Source organism: Uranotaenia lowii, chromosome 3, assembly GCF_029784155.1.
Source record: "Uranotaenia lowii strain MFRU-FL chromosome 3, ASM2978415v1, whole genome shotgun sequence".
Taxonomy (NCBI): Eukaryota; Metazoa; Arthropoda; class Insecta; order Diptera; family Culicidae; genus Uranotaenia; species Uranotaenia lowii.
Window position 1 is genome coordinate 59,000,004 of NC_073693.1, and position 25,816 is coordinate 59,025,819.

General features: G+C 34.7%; 1 protein-coding gene across 4 annotated transcripts in view; it reads left to right on the forward strand.

The window, feature by feature from the left end:
* Positions 1-25,816, forward strand: part of LOC129757772 (vesicle-associated membrane protein 2) — a 50,336-nt gene that overhangs the window by 18,824 nt on the left and 5,696 nt on the right. For 2 of the 4 annotated variants that reach the window (XM_055755068.1, XM_055755069.1), the window contains 3 exons: positions 8,435-8,567; positions 8,660-8,818; positions 8,910-8,961. In XM_055755068.1, coding sequence (XP_055611043.1) covers positions 8,435-8,567; positions 8,660-8,818; positions 8,910-8,961 — 344 coding nt within the window. Of the gene's footprint in view, positions 1-8,434; positions 8,568-8,659; positions 8,819-8,909; positions 8,962-9,347; positions 9,841-11,684; positions 12,159-25,816 lie in introns of all 4 variants that reach the window. The other 2 variants (XR_008739802.1, XR_008739803.1) reach the window with 2 other exon arrangements.

The following is a 25,816-nucleotide window of genomic DNA, read 5'->3' on the forward strand; positions in this document are numbered from 1 at the left end:
ATTAATTCTTTCTTTCAAAAATTATTCATTTGAATCAGAACGAGAATTCATTGATTCAAAGAAAACAGGAGTTTGATTAAAAAAACTGAGTGTTTTGAATCAAAGTCAGTTTTGTTTTGTTTCAAAATCCAAGTTTTCTCTGCGTGTACCTAAGGGCTTTCTATATTCAACCCTTTTTCCACAAGATGGAGAGAATATGATAAAACAACGTCCATCAATGATAAAACAATGTCCATCAGTGTAAGTACGTCATAAAATGGCAAATCGAATTTTTGGTATTTATCTCAAGTTCAATTCTAAAATACTTACTTTGATATGGCAACAAAGGAACAACATTTCGAAGTAAGTTGATCGGGCTTCTGATATAGCTCAGTTGGCAAGTCTGTTGTCTCCTGAGCCGATGTCCGCGAGTTCGAGCCCAAGAGTAAACATCGAACACAGTTGTACCGGATAAGTTTTTCAATAACGATTCGCCAACTGCAACGTTGATAAAGTCGCGAATGCCATAAAGATGGTAAAACGACTATAATCGAAACAAAAAAAAAAAGACCTCAGATGATTTACCATATTAATAGGAATTCAAATTCAGATTCCTCCTAGCAATTGAAACTATAAAATCTGGTGTTTTCGCGTTTCAGAATTTATCTGAAACACGAAAACACCAAATATCCCTCGAGCTTCCTTTTATTTGCCCTAGAACCGGTAGCATAACAGCTGAAATGAGGCGAGGGCGATGTTAAAAGCCTCTTCCAACTTCAAATCTCCGGTAAATGTAACCCCTTTGGCACTCCATCAAAGACAATCAATGCCGTATTAGAGAGACAAAAATAAGTCTCGCTTTTTTCTGTCTGAAGTAAATCCTTTCTTGTAGTATAGAATGCAAACGAACGGACTATGACTGACATTGAGTGGGTTGGTCTGTTGGTTGGTAAGTTAGGCAAATTCCATCGGGACAGCATCGGGAATGGCGATGAGCTAGCTAGCAGTACTTAGTGAAGGCACAAGTGGAGAACAATCGGAAATGTTCAAAAATTTCAACCCTCCAGTTAAGGGTGACCAGCAAAGCTAAAATTATATTGCATAATGTGTGCTATTGGAAGGTTGATGTGGATATTGTAGGATTGTACCGGGTAACGGTATTTTTTAAACGAACAGTTAATTTTTTAAATAGTTCATTTTCCTTAATATTATGATGCTGATGCTTAACGTTATGATGCCGAGCATCTTACAAATGCTGAAACTATCAACCAACAGAAAGAGTACATGACCGGGATTAGTTCTACGACCATCGCACTAGCGTAAATAGAGGATTTAAAGTCGAACCACTACCGGTTGCTAGTTGTTAACCAAGGAGAATCAAATTTTTTAAATTTGAATCTCATTTTTAAAATATATATATACCAAACAAATGCAAAATCTCTAGCGTTCCTTCAAATATATTCAAATATACAAAAAAGAGTTTTATAAGAGTTATATAAAATATTAGCTATCAACTACCCACTTCTTTTGTAAATGTGTAAACGCTTCCAAAGGAAATCTTCCTAATATTTTAGCTGATCTGTTAAAATTTCTCAACTGGACACCCGAAGAATGCCCCAACAAGTATACTGCGTGTAGAGATGCGATAACGCCAAAGGAAGAGAAATCGATAGATGGCAGGATATGCGCATGCTCTCGTAGTCTCTTTCCGACCACCAGCAGTTCACTTGATATGGAAACACGACGTAACTTTTTTTTCTGCCTTTCCAAGCTCTGCTGCTGCTGTTGTGAATGTTTTCAAGATGCTATATGCTGAAAATGTGTTGCACTTGGCCGAACCTTCCGACAAGTCGTGCCTGAGATGTATGTCATTTTTTTTCTTCTCATTTTCCCGGCGGATCCTAATCCATCGCGAAAGTATTTCATTTTACCTGTGATTCGACTGTGTGACAGGTGGAAATACTGACGGGATGCAGCAGTCCTACCAGGAAGCAAATCTGTAACCGGCAATACACAATCGATATAGCGGCGCGCATTGAAGAAGGAATGGAATGTGGCAATTCCTGTGCTTACTAAATGGATGATTCATGATACCATTCGTGGGCTTTGTGACTGTATGCAATATTATGCTGTAGTCAATATACGGTTAGAATAGAATTTTTTTCTCGAACATACAATCAACAATCAATTTCAAGTGGGCATTAATTACATGATATTTTTTATCAAAATTCTTTATGTCATTTTTTCGACTTGGAGTTAAACTTGACTTTTTTAAGTAAGTAAGTTGCTGGGAAGTATTCATACTTACTAACACCACCATGCCTAACCTTACGTCAAAAATAGCATTCTTGATTGGTGTCATGTTTAGCATTGGGATATGGTCGTAAATTAAACAAAACTATTCACTTTTTGAAGGAATAGTTGTCTGTTATTTTTTCCAGTCTACTTCTCATTTCATTTGTGGTTTGGTATCTTAATGATTATGCAACCTTTTCTATGGGTATTACGAGGAACTTTGAACGAGATTGAACTTGAAAAGGTATTTAATTGGTTTTAGGCAATTCCAATGCCAATACACCTTCAGAAAAATGTTTTTGATAACTTTTGTTTTGGAACAAAAAGAATAGTACTTAAGTCAAATTTCTTCAGTAACCATCGCATTGCTCTAGACCCATAAAAAATACGAAAATTTTTGATAGTCGGTTTTGGGTTGGTTTTGAAAACTTTTGAGGATTTTTTGTGTGTTTATTAGCTCTAACCTTCATCCACTGACCATCTGACTGAACACTCGAGTTCGTTTGTTGGACTTGTTGGATTTGAAGAAATGCTATCCCAGTTAGAAAGTGCCACCCAACTTAAAGAAAAGGCGATTCCTACGATAAAATCGGGCTAAACAGGTACATTATTCCTACAGGGCATTTGTATCGAAAAAATGGTTGGTTCGCCACCTACCGGTATTGCGAACCTGCAAAATTTGACCAAAAATTAGCCAAAAATGGTTGAATTTTTGTTCTAAGTGTCCTGTCAATTGACGTAAAAAAAGCAGTTGTATGTACTGTATACCAAAGGTGACCAAAGATAGGTAGAGAAAAAGGTATAACATCGCGCTTAACCTCAATCGACAGAGTCGTGTAAACGTAGGGTCAAAAATAGTTATGGAATTTCGAACGATATGTATGGGATTTGAAACAAAATTACAATTTATGGAAAGTTGAGGGGTCTTATTGTTCAAATAAGTATACACTCTAATTCTTTGAAATAATATGTGTGACAATTAATAAAATTTATGTTGAAATGCTTTCAATATTCTGACTACGAAGCAGTTTTTCATTGGAAATTCAGCAGTATTTCTGCAAAATATTCAAATTTCGGAATTTTTTTCAAATGTAGTTTTAAAAATATGCTAAAAATGACTTGTTGCAACTTGTAATAATGCTACTTTTTTTAGATCCTACAAAATTAAAAAAAAAACAGTTATAAGGAATTCAGCAAAAAGCAATTTTTTTAACTCAATAAAAAATCCACGAAAAAATTATGTTTTTCAGCCGCATAAGCGCTTAATGGATTGTAAATACTTTGGTTAACATTTTTATATTTTTGCAGAATTTTGAAATCAGTAGGTTTTCTAGAAAACTAATATTTGAAAAAAATTCAATAAATTTCTGTGGAATTTCTATAACTATTTTTTGGTTGGCCTACTTATACATATGCAAGCAACGGAGTAGTATATCTACGGAATCTAGCTATCCTGCTGTATACCAAGGTTATTGGAATACAAGGTTCTCTGACTTTGTAAGTTGGCGAGGAAAACGCGGTTAGGTTCAGTGAGTTTGTTTGTAAACATCGGTAAATTTGTTCAAACTGAGAGCTTTGTCGGTGAACAAACTCCACGTAGTCCGCAGTTGAAAAACCAAAACGGCTGAATCTGGAATTTTACACATCGTTACATCTCCAATATATACACTACACACATTGCTGTATACGGTATATCGGCAAGATATAGGTACACAAAGGAGAGAGTGACCAGTTTGCTTCCGCCCAAAAAGTCTCATACCAGCATTTTTAATTTTCAATAAACGAAAAACTAAGGGTAGATCGCTGAAATGTCCAAAACAATTTTCTCCGAAAAGCTGATAGTGTTGCCTAGTGATGACTCATTGAAATCCAACCTCAAACATCAATTTTTTGATAGTTCCAAAGCTCTTAAGCTGTAAAACCGGTACCGAAAAAAAACGTTCAAAAATGTGGTCAAAAATAATCAAATTTGTTCATTTCGAAACAACTGTATCCACTAAAATGCTTCCAGTTTCCAGTTTCCAGAGAAGTATTGGATCAAAAAGTATCAGAAATTGAAGAAGGAGGGTGAAGCCACCTAAAATATAGATTTTACGAAGTATAAGTTGGAGAAACTGATCAATACCATGACTGAAAAAAGTGTGCGCCGGCCAATGGGAGATACCAAAAATAAAATAGAAATTTCTTTAACAAAAAACGGTAAATATTTTTTTTAAAAATTTTTCATGAAAGATCATAACATTACCTTCTTTTTCTTCATAGAAAGTATTTCGTTCAAACGAATGGTTTTTTAGGTACAGGCATTCGTAACTGTCCCATTTCTAAAAGAACTAAGCTTTAAGCCGGGCCAAGGCCACGTTCTATAACACGCACTACAAAAGTGGTAATATCGGTTAAGACGAAAGTGAAGCGGAATCCAGTAAGATCAATCTGGAGGCAGGCTAAAGAAGCGAATATCTCGAATTCCTCAATGTAACGGTTGGTCAAAAACGACTTAGATACATGCATCATCAGAGGCAAGAGCAAAACGTCATTTGATAACAGAACGAATTAAAGCTCTGCGACTTGAACGCTCGAAGCGCCTACGTTGAAGGAGAAGCAGCTGACCGTCGTGTTCTGAGACGAGAAACTTTTTTTAATTGATTCGGTATCCAACTCACGTACAACTAGGTATATTTCACCCCTGAATGCTAAGGACGTTCCAGGGAATGTGAAATTCAAGTTTACTACCAAGAATCCCATCAGTGTCATGGTATTTGGAGCGGTCCCTTAGAATGGATTGCAGATGTACCCTGTTTTCATAAAAGCTGGTGTAAAAGTTAATACTGAAGTCTACACATGGACATTGTGAAGAATCAGATGCTGCTGTGGATTCGGACAAACTTCGGTGAACCCGAAAATGTTATTTTCCAACAAGCCCATTTGAGCCCATGGCATAGCTCGGAACGGACCCAAACTTGGCTGGAGGAGAATATGAAATTTTAGCCGAAGCATATCTTTGGCCTCCGAGCAGTCCGGATTTACACCCCCTCGACTTTTTGAAATGGGCGTATGTTCAAGCGAAGGCCTATGGATCCTCCCACCCAAGTGTCAATTTTCAGAAAGGGTCCATCTCTGAGGTGTGGACCTCACTGTCAGACAGGCTTGAAAATGTCATTCAAATTAAATTAAAACTCGTAACAGTCGCATGACATTTCCCCTAAAATTTCTCAGATACTTCAATGACATCATTGGCAGTCATCCAAAGCTCGCTAGTACAAGCAACTAGTGTTAGTACCGCGACCCCTCTAGTGGAAGGGTTTGATTTGTAGGTGACGAAAACAAGTGTCGCGAGCTCGCTTGTACAAGCTACACCTATAGAAGAAGTTGCAAAAATTCAATTCCCTTTTTAGCAAATCTCTGTGCCGAAACTGCGCTGAAATGTGCACTGTGCCAAAGATGATATGTTTGAAAAAGCACTACTGTCATAAAGCCTCGAGCTCCCAGCCGAAATTATGCATGACCACTAATTTCAAGCGAAACAAGAAAACATTTTATGGGGTTTTCTTCCTATTGGATAATTCATCCCAGAAACAAGAAATTAAAAAAAACACAGTTCCGTAAGGACGAGTCGAACTCACATCACCAATTATATCGTCTTGCCAATCCGACATCTTAATCAGTGTACTACTTGAGCTTCATGCAGGACGAGGAATATTTGTCATTGGCTTTCTGCCACAAAAAACGCACAACGGTGACTTCCTGGCGTTTAGTCTTCTTTGAAGGTAGTCCTTTGTCTTGTGAAGGAAACGGGAAAGGGAAAGGGAGTGAAGGAAACGGGAAATGCCAATGACGATATGCAATTGATTACACGCGATTGGCATAGAGGCTGAATTTTGGGTGTACTAATGTTAGTACCGCGTGAAATTAGTTTATATCCATTTTCAACTTGTGACTGGTTAAGTGAAAGGTTTTGACCTGCAGGTGACGAATTTTTTTTTTCCTTTTTTCTCAGGAATATTAAACCAAGTAGGTTTATTCATCCCGACTGACGAAAATTAGTGTCGCGAGTTAGTACAAGCTTCAAGTGTTAGTACCGGTAAAAATTAGTTTAGCTCCGATTAAAAATTGCGGCCCCTCTACTGAAAGGGTTTGACTTGTAGGTGACGAAAATAAGTGGCGCGAGTTCGCTAGTACAACCTACTAGCAGTGTCCGGCATAAAAACACTAATCGCTAATTTGTCTGCTCCGTTTTAGTTAGATAATTACCGTTTTCACTATTTTTTTCTCCAAACTTTTGCACAAGCGGATAGAGAACCTCAGTCAAAAAAGAATGCTGATACATGCATTATCTAGTGACTGGCGCTAAATCGCTAATCGCTAATTAGTCCGCTACTTTTTTGTTGACAAATTTATTTGCTCACGGGATTTCTAGTGAAGTAACGGATATACAAACTCCACTAGGTGCAATTATTCAAGCAAGAATGCTGATATATAAATGTTATTTTCCACAAGGTGATGAAGTTTTTTTAGCCGTAAGTTCTCCCAAAACTAAGTTGAACAATGAATATTCAAACAAAAATGTAGCGGACTAATTAGCGAACAGCGTTTTAATGCCTGCCTCTTTGTGTGGCATAGTCAACTTTTTTCAGAAAAACTGTGTAACAAGTCTTGCTAACAAATGAGACTTCTGCCTTGCATTTTGAGCTCATGGCAACATGTTCGAGCTAAGAAGTAGGTTATCATCGAAAATCGTTGGACCAAACGATTACATGATGCGAAATTTTCATGAAAAAATTCATATTCTTATGTCCGTTAGCTTCAAAATAAGACTAATTTGATAAACATCTTGATAAGAAGCTTTTACTTTTCGTTGACAATCAAAATTTAAGGGCATACCGTTTTATATCGTTCGGATGATCAAATAGCATTTTCGTTTATTCTCCACTGACACGGGGGCACACTTTTTCTTCATAAACAAAAAAAAAATCGTCACCGGAACGATGCATATAATTTATATGCAGCGTCCGTCCCGGACGACGATTTTGTTTGTTAATGAAGTTTGCTACTGCCTCCGCGCCCGTGTAAAATAAACGAACCCTAATAGCCTTTCTCCAAGGTCACTCCAATACAAACAAATATAAAAATATATTTTTCTTTTAATTTCATAAATACTTCCTATTTTAGACATTTAGAGTAGATAGATAATTTTGAGATTTTCTTTTTTTATTAACTTTGAACTTGGCCAATAGATCATTACAACTAAGCGAAGTCGATTTAGAAGTGGCTCCATAGATAAGAACTGAACTGAAGATTTTATGCTGTTTACATTATTTGATGATTTGAGCTAAACTGTTTTTTAATTACACACATGACACATTATAATAACTATCAAGAACTCTTTCAAATGTTGATCGAAGAAAAGTGAATTTAAGTAGTGGCTCCATAGATAAGAAGTGGACTGAAGGTTTTCATGGTGTTTACACTTTTTTGTGCCTTGAGATGCTATGTTTTGTTTTTCTTTCAACATGCTGGTATTACAGTAATCAAAAATTCTTTCAAATTTTGGTAAATGGGTGAATTAAAGTTTTTGCTAGTCAAGTATCGAACATACACACATAAATATAGGCGCTCAGGCGAAACTTCATGTTTCCTTGGAAAGATCCATTTACCTCACACCGAGCGTACAATCTTTAGAGGATGATGGCTAGCATCTTACAACCTCAAATAATGTTTTGAATGCCATAACCGAGATTCGATCTCATGATTGTTGTCATAGAATTCTCCGAACATAAAAAATCTATTTAGGAAAGAATAATTGTCGAACATAAACTGTACACTAGAGCAAAATTGAAATAAAATCCTTTTAATAACTTTAGCGTTATTAATGTAAACCATTAAAACGAAAAAAAAAGTTGACTATTTCAAACTATTCGTATTCGCCTGTTCTCTTTAATTTTTTTAAACTTTAAAAGGCCCTATTCATTTAAAAAAATTCTCATAGAAACTAAATTTTCAATAATGACCAGTTCCTTCGTTACCAAAAAATATTGGATGATTTTTTAAAGGATTGATTAACCGAAAACTTTTACATGATTCTAAATATTTGCTTTTTCTTTGTCTCCCTGTTCCCTTCCTCTCGGGAAAACTTGCATCTTGCATCGCTCGCTCGCGCCAACAGGTCAGCTCCAGGTGGACTTGCACCGGAAGCGGCGGGTGAGCCCGGAGCGGATGGAATTGTCGGAGGACCCCGAACTCCCCAGCAGATCGCGGCACAGAAACGGCTACAGCAAACGCAAGCACAGGTCGATGAGGTGAGAATTTTCGTTTAAGCGTCAGAGCTACAAAATAAGAGCTAAGCTAGGTCCTAAAACATGAATTTTCTCTAACTAATTTTCCCGCCTAGGTTGTGGATATCATGAAAACGAACGTCGAGAAGGTGCTGGAGAGGGATCAGAAACTATCGGAACTGGACGACCGAGCCGATGCCCTGCAGCAGGGAGCCTCACAGTTCGAACAGCAAGCCGGCAAGCTGAAGAGGAAATTCTGGCTACAGAATCTGAAAGTAAGTTGAAGCAGTCCTCTCACTCGAGCTAAGGCTCTATCAAAAATTTATTTCGAAAGTGTGTGACAATAATGCATTTTTCTTATTTTAGATGATGATAATAATGGGTGTTATTGGCCTTGTTATACTTGCAATCATCGTAGGTAAGTAAACTCTAAGTAAGAACTTTTGATTTTTGACATTATTAACTGTTTTTGCAAGCACTATGAATTATAAACATTCAACTAAACCAAGTACATCCGTCTAATGTTACAACCAATGTCCAATTGAAACACTCATCATTCCCACCATAACTGAAAACTGTTAGTTACAAATCCAACGCAAAATTGGACTCTTTAACGCTAACATCTACAAAAACACAAAACAGTATATTTGTCTGCAGCTGAACTAAATGTGGAGCTGCGTTGCAATGCAGTGCGAGTGCATACACGCCTCGGTTGACAAGCCAGTGACATTTCTTGAACACTTCAACACTAGACAAAAAAAAAAGTTTACTAATAATGTGTTCCATGTACTTTTCCATTTATAGCAAACTTCAAGTAGACGGCTTGATCTCGAATTCGGTAGAAACAAAACCAAAACAAAAACCTATAAATATAAAAAACATCAAAATAAAGCAAGAGAAAGACAGCTAAATATTTATATGATAACCAATCATCTCCTTAACTAGTATCTATTAAGCCGGAAGACGTTACAAATCGCGATCCAACCGAAAACGTATGGTTTTTTGTTGTTCTTTCGAGGAAAAAACAAATTATTTGAAATCATCGACAAAATAGCACAAAAACAGCACTTCTCTTCATAGTCGCAAATAACTTCATAAAGCGTGACAATTTGCCGGCATTTGACTCTTTGAAAACGGAGGAACACAGCGAAAAATTGTCGAAGACGTTTCTAGCCTTCTTTTCCTCTGGTTGGCCAGAGTGCGGAAACAACAAACAAATTCCGACAGTGCCAGATTCGATTTTTCTGATATTGAACCATCCGGTTAAAAAAATCAGAATGCTTCGAGTCCCAAGCAGGTTTGCGAATTTTCTGCAATCTTCAAACATAAGTTTTGATGAGTTTAGCATTCCGTTGTAATCCTTCGCTGGCTTAGGTTTTTTTCCACTACCTATCTCTTTCTGTATAATTTGACTGGAATATTTATTCGTCTTTCTGGTTACTTATGATTTCTCTGGGAGTATTGCTCTCTGCCTACTTTCTGAACGCGATGCATATTTCCTGATCAAAAATACACATTAAATGTTGTCTCAACAAATTCGCTGTCTAACGACTATAAAACGAACAAATATACATGAAACATTGTTGTATGAACTGTACGATGTGTTGCTTATTGTTATTTTCATTTTCTTCTCGAAACTCTTTATTTTTTATTTTCCTATCCTTCGAAAGATAGACCCGAGACGCTTTTTTCTCCTAAGCTACAGACGATTGTTTAGGACTTGCTATTTATCTCCGGATAGGAAAGTGTACGACGATGAGGTTCTAAACCCACAGAAAACAGATTTTTCTCAGAATACTTGATTCACAAAAAAATGATACGAATTTCATCTAGGAGTAGTAGGGGCAAAATGGACATCCTAAAGTGGACATTAATAGATGTGGCCGTGGGGCAAATGGAAGAGTAGGGGCAAAATGGGCATCCTAAAGTGGACACGAAATAAGAATAATTTCTAATCAGTTGCGAAGTGAAAAAGTAGATAGATCTCGTTAAAAGATTCCGTTTAAAATTGATTATCAAAACTGAAAACCAATCAAAGTGCGGGCAAACTGAGCATCAACTTAAGGAATATAAACATACAAACATAAAACCCACATAATCTGAAGTTTGCAAGGTATATAGAATAACGACAAATGTACAAAAGTGTTTCACACACAAGCACCTTCAAAATAAACAAAATGTCAGGCCAACCGGTGCAATGATATTATGCATCCCAAGACACTTATTTTAACCCACCTAGAGGTGCCCATTTCGCTTCTAGCCTGTAATTTAATCTAAAATCGGAAGTTTTCAAAATTAAATTTAATTTTCAATGTCACAGAGAGATAACTGATACATATGCATAACGCATTTTTTTTCACAAATGTTAACTTTCGTAGAAACCATAAATGCTCATTTTGCCCCGTTTGGAGCTCATTATGCCCCTGCTTTTAATATGGGATTTTTCTTATGTTAATTGCACATTTTCTCAATTTGTCCTCATTAATATGAGTGGAGTAGTGAAGTTTCGTCGGTAACGTCACGTGACTCACAGAATAAGTTCCATTGATTCGTGTTGTAACATTTCAAATAATAGATATAACATAGATTCTAGAAATGTCTGTTTCTTTGCAGCCAAAAAAAGTTGAGTTATGATTATTACTTCATGTAAAGTCGCGGACAACATGAGAATGTTAAAAAGTTTTTGTTGAAAAAAAGATCAATCTTTTATCTGAGCTTATCATTTACACAAAGTTTTCCAAATATTTTAATATATAAGATGTTCAAATGCCAAATCTATTTTTAGATAAAAGTACAAAACTTTTTAAGTTAAAATACAAATATGTAAGTAAAGGGTTACTGAATAATGGGACACAATATTTTAATATCTCAGAAACAGAGAAATTAAATTTTCTAAGCTTTTTACGATACCAATGAAAGAAGGAAACAAATCAATTCTAAAAAAACCCTTATAATAAATAGTAAACGGTAAAAAACATTAAATATTGTATTCGAGGATGGAATCCTCGGAGATATATTTAAATCGTACAATTTAAGCACTCACTGTCTACCAACGGATTATTGTATTATTTCTCAAAATTGTTCATCTCATCTTCATTATGTATCTTCTTTTTTTCTCTTTTCTCCGTTTGTGAATTACAGCCAGAAACTAAAAAAAATCACGGCCAACCTCAAAGCAAAAATAAAGTCAAATACAAGAAAAAACGGAGAGATTGCCCTCACAAAAATAACAGAAAATTTCAAACCAATCATTCGCAAATATTGTTCCATTTAAATGGTCGCACGAAGCGAACAGAACAAAAACAGAAAAACAAACCTAACTGTCACTATTTGGCGGCCAGCATCTGATCACGCAGAACAACTTATAGGAAAAGATTAAAATCTAGCTTACGAAAAAACGCGGCCGGAGACGATCCTCGGCCGAGGGGCGGATAGTTTGGCGTCCTTAGAATACTGTTGTGTCTAACTATCTCTACCCACCATCACCAATATCTCTGTGAAAAAGAACTCAAACATTATTCCAAAAATCCAATCTTCTGGTCTACGAAATCCTCGAGCCATGCCTGTGTGAATCATCTAAATATCGCGAAATGCAAAAAACCCGCGCAATCAACAGTATGAAAAATTTTCTGCTATTTTATCTAAAGAACCCTTTTCCCACCAATGCGTAAAATGTTATGTTTTTGTGTTTGATCAACTTTGGCAGCAAAACTTTAGTTTGGGTTTAGTTTATTTTCCCTGTGATTACAATTGGTAGTAGATTTGATTTTTATTTTTTTTCCGGTGATTCGAACTATTTGGCATTTTCTGTACATAAAATTAGCAATCCGTACGTATTAATAAGTAATTCTGGTAGTAATTAAAACAATGCACCAATCCATATGCCTTATTTAGTGTTTTTCAAACTGAAACCTTATCATTTCAATGATCGATTATAATTTCGTCGGTTAAAAGCAAAAACTTTCCTCGAACAAAATAATTTTCTAAACATGGGTTCGAAAGTTTCAAAAGAATTTGAAGCTCGTTCTGAAAACACGAAACTATGACTAACGATGACTGTGATGATTTCTGTATAAAAACTGACAACAAATTTAGAAACTTCAAAGAAGCAAACGTCACGTCTCTGATGTCTTCTTTTCACTTATATTCTCTTCTTTCTCTTTCCATATTATCGTTGGTTGTTCAAACTACAAACCTTTCTAAACTACTTGTGTTTGCTATTTTTTCTAATCTTTTCGGATTTTTTCTCAATTTAAATTTTGCTCATAGTAACTTCTGATTATTTTTTAAATTAGTAGAATAGTTTGTTGAAAACTTCATTAATTCCATCATTGTTGAATTTAAATTTGGATGGAATTGTTATCAGCAAGACAAAATTTTCAGAACTTCAATTTTAAGAACAATTTATACATCAATTAATTATTTCCAGTATGTACATTCTCTTGCTGACAACGTTACCAATCTTGGGCAAATTACTATCCTTTTTTTTCAATTTTATTTTTGCAGTTTTAGTCAAATACCTCTTATTATTTTATTTTACTATTCTACCTTTGCACAATAGTCAATGTCTTCACGTAAATCGTAGTATAGAGCATGATAGACTGTAGAGTAATCTGTAGTATCGATTATAGTAACGGAGTTAAATGTGCTTAACCAGAACACAAGTTGAGATTTTTCTAGTGAAAAATTAGATCAGCATGTTTGTCGTGTTGAATTTAGGCTTCTAGGGAAACATTCTATCGGCATGTTTATTGGAACTAAATAGTAGCAAAAATGCAAGTAAGTGCTTTCCCGTTGGTACAATTACCTTAATTCAATCGACACTATTTTTACCCAAGTTTTAGAAAATATGCTTGATCTTTTTGAATATTAAAATAAATTTCAATTATTCGCTCAAAATGACACTGCTAAAAATAGTATTTTCCAAATTTCACACACTTTCAAACAAGAATAATCCAAACAATATCACTAGTGAAGCAAACTTAGCAGAGTCTGATGACGAAACATTTTGGCTTTTTTTTTCTTATAATAAATATATACATACATGTTAATTTTAAATTTAAAAAAAACTTTATTCAACGATTATATATTTAATACAAGGAAGACACCAGACAAGACATGAACAAATGCTGATACTAGCAGTCAGTACTAAAACATGTTTTATGAGACAAAATCACAGAAAAATATCCAATCCAAAAAACTCTTACAGAAAGACACAAAGTTGAGAAATTTTCGAATTAATCCATGACAGAGATACTTATTTATTTTTCTACAGGCGTTACTAAACTCCAAAGAATGTCAGCCATATACCTTGGACAAAAATCTCTATAATTCACTTGAGTCTATAACAAATATACATTATCATTCCAACACAACAAAAATAATGCGGTTTTTTCTTATTGAGTTTTTTCGGTGAGTGAAACAACTTTTTTGAATTTACGCAACGTTTCGGGTTACTTTTCTTCACCCATCATCAGACGTAAAAAATAAAGCAGCACAAGTTTATTCTGTTCGGCTGCTTGTCGGTGAGTAAACAAACTGACAAGCAGCCGAACAGAATAAAATTGTGCTGCTTTATTTTTTACGTCTGATGATGGGTGAAGAAAAGTAACCCGAAACGTTACGTAAATTTAAAAAAGTTGTTTCACTCACCGAAAAAAACTCAATAAGAAAAAACCGTATAAAAAGTACCGGTGATAAACTTTAATTCACAACAAAAATAAGTCTATATTTTAAGTTTTTAAGTGTCGTTGTCTCCCAAAATTGTTTATCCTATAAACAATTTATATTACACTCAACAATCAACATCTGTACAAAACCTTAATTTTACTCAGGTCGAAACGAAATCTGTATCACAGTCAAATCTCGAAACCAGGCTTCCGAAAAGTACTGCATTGCGACGACAGTTTTTTCTTCGCCGAACAAACTGTCTCGGTTTCCTTTAACCGCTCGGTTCGCTGCTGTACAGTCGGTATCGAATCAAAAAGCTTCGGCATCATCACACACGTTCGGGAACGAAGACTGTATCTGAACAATCGGCTCAAAGCTTGCGCTGCCGAAAATGTTGTGCTTAAAGCTGTAGCGTACCGAACCGACAGTTCGGTTTTTATTCCTTCATGCCTCCTGTTTCTAAAATAATTTCATCTTAACTGTCGGCTGTAGGGCGTGACAGTTTTGGGCATGACTGTCACGGATGACTGTCATACTTATACCGTACCCATGCCCGGTCGTATGCTGCTGCTCGCTTCGAATAGATCGAACGAACCATCTATTCGAACTGAGTAGCCGCATACAACTAGGCGTAACGCAATGTGTGGTGCCGGTGAAGGTTAGGCGAAAATCGTTATTGTCTTAACCAATCGTAAAATTTACTACTTTAACTTTTTTATCTAAGAATCATAGCCTTAGAAATATTAAACTCGCGGGAAATGTGGGTTTAAATAGAACCTATTTTTGTGCGATTTGAAAAGAGACTTGATCGTTATCATTGTTCTCTAAAATTTGTATAAGTATTAAAAAAAAAAATTAGGTACCTAATCATTTAAGGGTGAAAATCTCAAAGTGAAATCCTAATTTGAACTTAAATCTGTATTGAATCTCAATCTGAAATTTAAATCTAAACCTGATACCTAAAATAAGAAATCTGAAAGCAGAATTTGAATCTGAATCTGAATATAAAATCCTACTCCGAAATCTGAATCTGAATCCTGGACATAAAATTTGAACCTGGGATCTCGATGTGAAATCTGAATCTGAAATCTCAATCTTAAATATGAATCTGGCCAGAGATTTCTGACGCTTTCAAAATTATGTATTTTCGGAAAATAGGTTCATTTCCAGTTTTTCATGATGTGAATTCCACTTAGCTGTAGTTTTTGACCATTGCTTGTCTAATAATCGCAATTAGTATGGATTGTTAAATTAACATGATTTGAAATATTCTGCGCAAAAAGAAATTAAATTAATGGTTGGTTTTGGTTTTATGCTGAATTTAATAAACCACGTCTTAAGGCGGAATTGGATTTTAAAGGATAAAAGAAATTAAATTTTTGATCTTTCCATAAAGTTCCAATTGAAAACATACATGTACACTGTTTTTTTTCAATTATTTTTCCAATAATATACGTAACGTATCAAATTGTGGGATTCAATTGTTTTTTTAAAGAGAACCTTTTAAAAAATTTTATTCTAAATTTATTGATACACTTCTATCAGGTATCAGGTCAGATAACAAGCTGGTGTAAATTTCAGATTGTCAGAATTTTATCTTCATATTTATTTATTTTTTTTTTGGTTGGATGGAAATATTAACTTTCGAGAATATATGAAGAACGAACAAAACATTTTTTGTAAATCGATTGAATTTATAAAAGTTTAACACTAGAGATGGTACCAACGCAAAACATGGATTATTTTTATTATTTTTTCACATAACAGAGAGGTAAATTTTAGTGTGAATACTAGTATGTAATGGTAATTTATTTTATTTGCTTATGAACACTACATTCCTTAATATCAAAAATTGTATTCAATATTCGTCGATATAACTGTTACGCTTCTCCAAAAGATTTCATTCTGAAGTCTTTAAAAGTCAAGTCGAGGATAGGTTTCGATCTACATACGATTTCGATCAAGAATAAGCAGTTAAATTTTTGAATCACACCAGTAATTTATGCCCACAAATAGCTCACATTTTTTGGAACATGGTACAGACATTTTTCAATATGCTCAAATTTATCTATTTAGAACATGGCACAGTCTTTCTTCAATAATTGCTCAAATATATCTAATGAATTTCTATCCTATGTTAGCTTGAATCTCATAACAAGTGTATAATGTACTTTCATTTATTAATTCAAAATAAGATATTTCTTACTCAGCTCATAAGGCGATGATTTTTTGACTCCTTGGTATGCAAAACACGAAAATCAACTTTTGATTAAAATTTTCTCGCAGGGAAAATTATAGCATCGCAGATTGAAGTTTTATCAAAATAAATAGAAATAAATTCATAACGAAAATGGGTTAAAAAAAAAATCTGAAATAAGAATCTAAAATCTAAAATCTGAATCTGAAATCTGAAATCGGAATCTGAATTCTGCTTCTAAAATTTGAATCTAAAATCTCAATTTGAAATCTAAATCTGAAATCTAAATCTGAATCTGAAATCTGAATCTGAAATCTGAATCTGAAATCTGAATCTGAAATCTGAAATCTGAATCTGAAATCTGAATCTGAAATCTGAATCTGAAATCTGAATCTGAAATCTGAATCTGAAATCTGAATCTGAAATCTGAATCTGAAATCTGAATCTGAAATCTGAATCTGAAATCTGAATCTGAAATCTGAATCTGAAATCTGAATCTGAAATCTGAATCTGAAATCTGAATCTGAAATCTGAATCTGAAATCTGAATCTGAAATCTGAATCTGAAATCTGAATCTGAAATCTGAATCTGAAATCTGAATCTGAAATCTGAACTGAATCTGAAATCTGAATCTGAAATCTGAATCTGAAATCTGAATCTGAAATCTGAATCTGAAATCTGAATCTGAAATCCGAATCTGAAATCTGAATCTGAAATCTGAATCTGAATCTGAAATCTGAATGTGAAATCTGAATCTGAAATCTGAATCTGAAATCTGAATCTGAAATCTGAATCTGAAGTCTGAATATGATCGAATATGATCCCTAAATCTAAATCTGAAATCTCAATCTGAAATCTGAGTCTGAAATCTGAATTTGAAATTTGAATTTGAAACTTAATGCCTTAACCTGATTCTGAAATCCAAATTTGAATCTAAAATCTGAAATCTTGACCTGAAATAGGAATCAGAAATCTGAATTTGTATCTGAAATCTGAAATCTCATATTTCAATCTGAAATCTTGAAAACAACACGCATCAATGCGCGTCGACCAACTAATAACGTAAGGATAGCCAGCCGCAGTAGCTAGCTTACGCTCAAGCAGAAGGAAAGCTCATACGTTCGTTAATTCGAAATTAACTCAGTCCGAGCGTAGATGACTATCCAAAACGAATCTCGGCTACAGTCGGACGAAATAAGCAATACTGTCATGAAAAATTCAACGCATTGAAAACTGTCACGAAGATATTCTCAAAACTGTCACGGAGCTTAAAAAGCTTTCATACCCACGAAAAAACTTTCGCATGAAGTGAAACAAGCCATCGTTGTACATCGCACGAACGCTCCTTTTAAAACTGTCGGGGAAGAAATATTCGGAAAGCTTTCATCGGGGTGTATGCTCGACGTTCGCAAGAATACTGTCGTTCGGCAGTACTTTTCGAAAGCCTGCTCGAAACTATTCAATTTAAGCAGTTCCACAAAATATTCAATGCTCAAGTACCGACACTTTATGGTTGAGCTCTAGTTTTTATCGTACCGGTTTGCGTCGGGAGTTCTTAGCTTCTCCCCTTATTTTCCCGACATTTTATTTAAAACACAAAGTATTTACAGATTAAGATTAAGGTTACATTGAAAACTATGAAAGATAAGGCGTGTATTCGAAAAAAATGCAACACTTTGTTTTGTGGATAACTTTTGAATGCATGAATGGAAATCGATAAAATTTTCAGTGAAGCTTCCTAGTAATGTAATGTTTACATGCATTGGTGACGTTCTTTCGAGTGGTTTTGAAGATTGCGTCCTAATACAGAAGCTCATTCTGAGTCGAGAATTTATTCGTATATTTTCCCGTCTCATGTCCAATCATTGTTTCTTAGACGCGGTACTCCATCGTTTTGCTATTGCTGACAGAAATTGGTGCAACTTAAAGTGTTATACTAGCAAACAATTTTAAAAACAAAAAAACGAATTCGAATCCTTAAAACCTGAACGTACGAGCCGTTTTGAATTGAGAATTACAAAAATAAAACAGAAGCCCAGTGACAAATTTTAGGGCAGGGTCGAGAAAAATCTAGGAAAATCTCAGTGGGAGACCAAAGGACAGCTGATAATCTACTATTCGACCGAAGTTTATAAGGTAAATCGGTCAAGAAGCCTTAGAGTATCTAACAGTGAGCTAAAAATTCAATAAATGAGAGGATGAATGATTCCATGGGGGTAAGAAAATTATCAAGCGTAAAAAAAAAAAAATTTCAATTGGGGAAGTGATAAAAAATTTTGACTGGTTTGTCTAGCTGAGTAAAAAACAGGCCTGAATTCAACTCCACAAGGTAAAAAAGCTGCCTACCGGTAAAATATAAAATACGGCGGTCAAATCGTGCGCAAAAAAATTGGACCAGTAGCGAGGAGATATTTTGAAAAATTGGTTGTAAACAACCAACTGAACTCTTTAGTGGACAATGGCAGGTTTCCAGCCAGAAAATTGTTGTTGACAGATCTCGCTTGGATGTTTTGGAGAAAAACAAGGAAAAAAAATGAAAAATTTAATGTCTAGCGCTTGAGAAGGCTGTCGATCTGTGGAAGCTGTAAATCAGTCAGTGTTACATAACGAATGCATGAATAAATATACAAAGAAGACTGCCACCAAGTGCAATCGTTTCCACAGCAAAGCACTTTCATAGGTCCCACAAAGTTGATTCTGTTTTGGTTAGATCTGAAATCGTGCCATGAAGAGAATACTATGGTAGAATGATTGGAATTCAAATATGTACCTATGTTGTTCTTGTGCCGAAGGAGGACAATCTGTTGATTTTTTTTTAACTTAGACTAAATTAAAAAATTTTGAGTAATTTTGAAGGTCAAGCTTCAGAAAACAGAAAACGTATTAAAAAAAACCCTTGATTTGGAAAAAGGGTGGTTCACAGTAAGCATTATAGATGGCGCACTAGGTGCCCAAAAATTGAAACCGATGAACGTTTTCATAGGATGCTACCTCAAAAACCACTTCAAAACAAGACCCCAAAAATAAAAATAAACATGTAAACATTACATTACTAGGTAACATCAATTTTCATCCATTTATTCAAAAGTTATCTACCAAAAAATATAGTTTTTTGTAATACGCTCGTTAGAAACGATTAAAAACAATTTTGAACAAAAGTACATTATTGTGTTTAAAAACATATTCGGTATAAATTTTTCAAAAGAGCGTATGTACCAAATGTAAACAGACAAATGTTATCAACTTCTTAAAAAAGTACGTTTGAAGACCTACATTTTGAATGTACTTACATGTCAGATGTATGATTTTTATTTGAGTTATTGCAAAAACAAAATAATATTGTTGCCGGGAGCTTATGCAGCTGTCAAACTTCAAACCCGATTTTCTCGAAACAGCGAAGTTGACACATCCGCCCTTTACTCAAATCGATTCCTATGTAAAAAAAAATCTAAAAATATTCCGTATAGAAAACGTATAGACTAAACTTTCGGCGCAAATTGTACGGCAATAAAACAAAAATCTTGGGTTACAAAAAGAGATGGCACCCTTGGACCTTGGACCCGGGAAAATTTGATGGCTCAGGTATTTCTTCCTCCTGTCGTCCAAGTTGTCCTTTGAATTGTTCAGAATTGGTAATTTTAGCAAAATTAAAAAAAAAAGATTTTTTATTTGTTTCTCCACAAGAATTTTATGTTAAAAACATGGCTTTGAAAACCGGCAGGACCTGCCGGTGAAATCGAAATCGAGAAATTTATGATATTTACGGCTTATGTTCAAGGTTGCCGAGATCACAGAAAAATCTGTAATTTCACAGAGTTTTGAGCAAATTTTCCTCACAGAATCTGTGTCACAGAACACAAAATTCTGAAAAATTCACAGATTTCACAGAATTTTTGGATCTTGAATAGATTTTCAAAATGATGATTTTTTTGGCCTTTTTTGTTTTTTTTTACTTTGAATTCAAAAAGTATAATAAGATTGGTAATTTCGATTGATTTTACCCAACTTAAATGTAAAAAACACCAAATTCATCAAGAATTTTCAATAAAATAAAAGGAAAAGACATCACAGAAAACCATCACAGAATGTTTGGTTCAAATCACAGAATTTAAGATTTTTTTTTTTCTCAAAAACACAGAATTTTTTTCGGCAACCTTGCTTATGTTCTTTCTTTCTTTGATATCTCATGTTTTTCTAATACTAATCACCTTTGAAAATGTTATCACTTTTTCAGGTTCGAAGATGTACCAAGACGAACTCAAACATTAGATTTAATCACGAGATGTTTTGTTAATGGCAATCTTGGGGTAACACTGCAGCATTAGACTGATTCGATTTGGAGTCATTTTTCTCAAACCCTGAGGTCTTGTTTGTTTTCGTTTCAGCTTTGTTTTCGTTCGAAACTCATCCATTATGTTTTTCTGAATTTTTGAATAACGTTTACACGAGTAAATTTGAACTTTTAGGTATATATGGAAAAGTTTAATATTTTGTACTGAAAAATCAATATCATTTTTGTTTCTTCTGTGGAACTGAGTCTGTTAATTGTTTTTGTGCCAATTTATAAATTCTTTGAAAGGAAATCTTCCGCCGAACGACTTCGTTGAAGACCATAACTTCGTATCTTATTAGACAAAATAGTTATTAGGTAATGAATTAGGGTAATGTCTTTTGGCATTAAAAAACAATAAATTTAATTGAAATCACTGCTGGGTGCCTGGCGAGGTATTGCATGATTCCTTTGCAAGCAATACTTTGCTCATTCAGCAGTGATTTCTATTGAATTTATTGTTTTGCAATATCAAAAGACATACCCCTGTAAAACACCAAATAACTTCATTGTCCAATGAGATACATAGTTATGGTCTTCGTCAAAGTCGCTCAGCGGAAATTTTGCTTGAAGAACTTATAGATTGGCACAAAAACCATTGGCAGGCTTGGTTCCGCAGAAGACACAAAAATGATGTTGATTTTTTAGTTCAAATCATGGATGAGTTTTGAACCAAAAAAAATCATTTTAGACCTCAGGGTTTGAGAAATTCAAAAATGACTCCGAATCGATTCAGTCTACTGCAGCATGGTTGCTGATTGTATGATTTTGAAAGGGAGCAGATGGCGCCTTTTCTTGACAGTCTTTTTAGATGAAATATTCTTCAAGGTATCACAGTAGTTTTGATTCACGAAAATATTAACTACAGTACATAATTTAATTTTTTCTTAGAAAGCATTTGAAGTGTTATAGTTGCGTAATGATAAAAATTAAAACATAAACGAACTATTCTTCTCAACATCGTGGATTCGTTAGGGTGCGTTAAAGAAAATATTCTTAGAACTAACTTTAAATCAATTTATACAAACTATTTTCCGAAATATCTCTCACCTGTGTAAAAAAAACACAACAATACGACCTCGGTGGAAACATCGTACAGAAATAAGGGAAGTCTTTAAGTTGAAAGAAGTTTATTATCATTACAACGTATAGGGTAAATAAAAATTTTAAACAATGTGAAACACTATGTTTGTTTTTAAATTTAGGATCGCCTTCTATCGCCAAATTATGTGATCGTATGTTGTCTGAGAGAGGGTTTGGCTTGAAAAGGGCCTATACACGCTATTGAAATTTCACATTATTGCCAACCTTATTCTCCAAAATTCCCCTGGCATAATTGTCTATTGCATTCGCATTTAGGAATCATTGGATAGTAGAGTGGTCTCTTATTTTTCAACTCGCAGAGTCTTTGTATTTTTATGAGATTTTTTATGGGAAAATTGAAAATTTACAACAAAAAATATCATAAATTATTTTGGCAACTTTTTATTTACACCCAAAGAAGAGTTTGCAAAATTTCAATGCCGATCGGGGCTAAGAGCACCTGTATCCGTGGTCCAAACAGCCGGTTTAGACCCAAATTTCAACCCGAGCAACCGCATTGGTGATTCATTATACCAGTTTCAACTCAACTTTTTTTAGAGCTGGTATAAGGATTGATCCAAAACTGATGAGATTTGGATCCAATTTGACGCATTTCTAAACCGTTTGACAGTTAATGGAACACGAGTGCAGTTGCCAGTTTTTTCATTGGATCGGATCTTATTTCTTTGGTTCAATTCTTGTATAAATTAGACCCAAGAATAGACCAGGAATACAGATGCCCTAACTATGTGCCGAAAATGTGCTAAAATGGACTTTCTTCAAAGATGATATGATTGCTTTTCCATCACTGGCATAAAGACTCGAACTCTGGGGCAAAATTATCCAAGTAACCTAAAATAGCAGTTAGTTTCGCCAAAACTGGCTCACTGAGCTAAGGGAAAGCAGAAAAGCTCTAAGAGCAAGTTCACTGGTGTTGGAAAAAAGTGACAGAAATTTTGTCACTTTTTGCACATTTTGAGAATTTTGCCATGCAAAAACATATTCAAGATCTGTGGCCTTCAAGTTTCTTAATAACACGTGTTGTAGTTTCGCATGCTATGTTGCAAAAATAGCAATATTTCTATCACATACGGCTGAAATAGAAACAGTGCTGTAAGAGTGCACTTTTTCCCAACACCAGTACTACTTACTTACTTAATGATCCCGCGCCGATCCTCCGGTGCATAGGGCCGTGGTAAAAGACCTCCACTGTTGACGATCCGGAGCCAGCGTCTTCACCTGGTCCCAGTCAAGATTCTCGTCGACAGTTCGGATTTCAGCGGCTAGGCTTCGCCGCCACGAATTTCTGGGTCCCAACACCAGTGATTTGCTCTAAAGCTGTTATTGATTTGAATTTTGACAAGTTATTGGTGCTCATGGTTGCTTGGATATGCAGGACCACTCCATATAAACTAGAGATGTACCGAATAGTGGTATTCAGCGAACGGCCGAATACCGAATATTAACCTTTTTAACTATTCGGCCAAACGAATATTCGGTCGAATATTCTATTGAGGAATTAATAAAAAAAAACTTAAGCGATTATTTCAATGCTTTCTATTTCTTCCATATTAATACCCCTCATGTTTTTAGTCGATAATTTTCAACCAGATGATATTATCGGATGATGCATTACAAGATACTTTTTAAGCAGGGGTCTTTCAGATTTTTAAAATGTCCCCAATTACGACATCAGACTCGTAGCTTCTAGGGCGTTTATCACCAAAGAAATTGCGTTCCTGTGAAATCTGGGATAAAACGTGTCGAAACAGAAGCCAAGCTTTTTGAAATTGCTTCTCTGAAATTGAAGTAGATGAGGTCGAATTTGAGCAAGATATTTTCAAAATAGTTGTTGAAAAAATAGATGATCTTTAACATACTTTCAACCACACGTATCCAAACCGTCAAGCATTCAGAACGATTTAAAAAAAAAAAATTAAAAAGGGGCAAAATTTATGTATATTTTGAAATTTTTGAAAAATCATTATTGAACACAAAATTTAAAAATTTTTAAAGAGGAATTTGAATTTTTATTTGATTTAGCAAATAATCTGAATAAACCCGAGCAAAACTCGGAAATGGCCAAGTTTTACTAATCTGGAATCTCTTTACTGGATTGATGGGCAAGCCGGAATATATCCAGAAAATCTGTAATAAACCCCACAATGAAAGTATAAAACGATACCGTTCAGCATTCTCCTGCACGGTCTTCAGTGAAAGATACGCGGATACACCTTAGATGTTTTACTGAAACCTCCTTTTTTTATAGGAATTTAACCCTTTAAGGTCATTCTTCCTCGTAAATAATTGTTGAAACCATAAGTTTTAAATGATTGTGTGGCCTTTACAACATAACTTTTGGATATTTTATAAATTATCCAAAAAAATTTGAAAAATTTACAAGTCTGTAGTAGATATTCGGACTATTCGGCCTATTCGTCCGAATACTTAGCTCAACTATTCGGTGAGCCGAATATTCGGCTTAACGGTTTTCGGCGGTATTCGGCGCCGAATATTCGGTCGACCGAATATTCGGTACATCTCTACCAAAAACTTATTTTTTTTAAATTTTTTGAGCTTCAACCATTGCTGTTTTGTTCCATTTGGCACATTTTTCTAGAACATTTGATATTTGTACGACATTCCAGTTTGGAGATATAGCTAAGGAATCAAGTATCCCCAGGGATCAAGTATCCTCATTCTCCCCTACTTAGTTTTTTTTTCAGAACGAATTTGAAGAGTTATAGTTGCTTAATGATAATAATTATAACCTAAATGAATTCTTCTCAACATTTTGGATTCGTCAGGGTGCGTTACAGGGAAATATTCTTAGAACTAATTTTAAATCAATTTTTACAAACTATTTTCCGAAGTAACTCTCACAAATGTTAAAAAAACACAACAATACGACCTTAGTAGAAACATCGTACAGAAATGAGGTAATCTTTAAGTTGCAAAAAGGTTATTACAATTAGAAAGTACCCTGTACTAAAAATTTCAAAAATGTTAAACACAATATTTTTTTAAATTTCAATTCGTGGAATAGAATGAAAAATGTCAGAACTGATATCAAATTATAGGATCGTCCTCAATTGCAGAATTATGCCTTCGGATGTTGTCTGAGAAAGTTGACACGGCGAGTTGACGTTTAACATTATTGCCATCCTTATTCTAAAAAATTGCCCTGGCACAATTGTCTATTGCACTCGCATTTGGGGATCATTGGATAGTAGAGTGGCCTTTTAGGCTTAGGCTTTTCAACTTTCTTGGAAGCTAGCTGCAGGCCTATTTTTTATCCTATACTAGATAAAATGATACATATGAAGTTTCAACTTAATCGGAAAAATGTAATTAGTTTCGCAGAGTCTTGGTATTTGTATGAGATTTCCTTTGGGAAAATTGAAAATTTACAACCAAAAATATCATAAATTATTCTGGCAAGTTTTTATTTACACCAAAAGAAGAGATTGCGAAATTTCAATGCCAAACGGGGCTAACTATATGGCAAAAATGCGCTAAAATGTGCTTTGCGTCAAAGATTATATGATTATGCTTTCCCGTCACTGACATAAAGACTCGAGCTCTCGTGCAAAATTACCCAAGTAATCATTTGCACTAAAACAGCAGTTAGTATCGCCAAAACTGGCTCACTAAGTAAGAGGAAGCAGAAAAGCTCTAAAGCTGTTATTGAATAGAATTTTGACAAGTTATTAGTACTCATGGTTACTTGGATATGCAGGACTCCATATAAACATTCAAGCGAAACAAGAAAAATTATTTATAGGATTTTCATCCTATTGGATTATTTATCCCAGAAACAAGAAGATAAAAAAAACCTTCAGTGAGAACTGAACTCACAACAATTTTCTACTTTCATCTTGCCCATCCGACAGCTTAACCAGTGTACCTAATGAGGCTGATGGAGAACGAGGGTTAATTTTTAAAGTGTTGCTGCACGGCTCATCGCCAAAAAACACACAGTGTCTGGCGTTT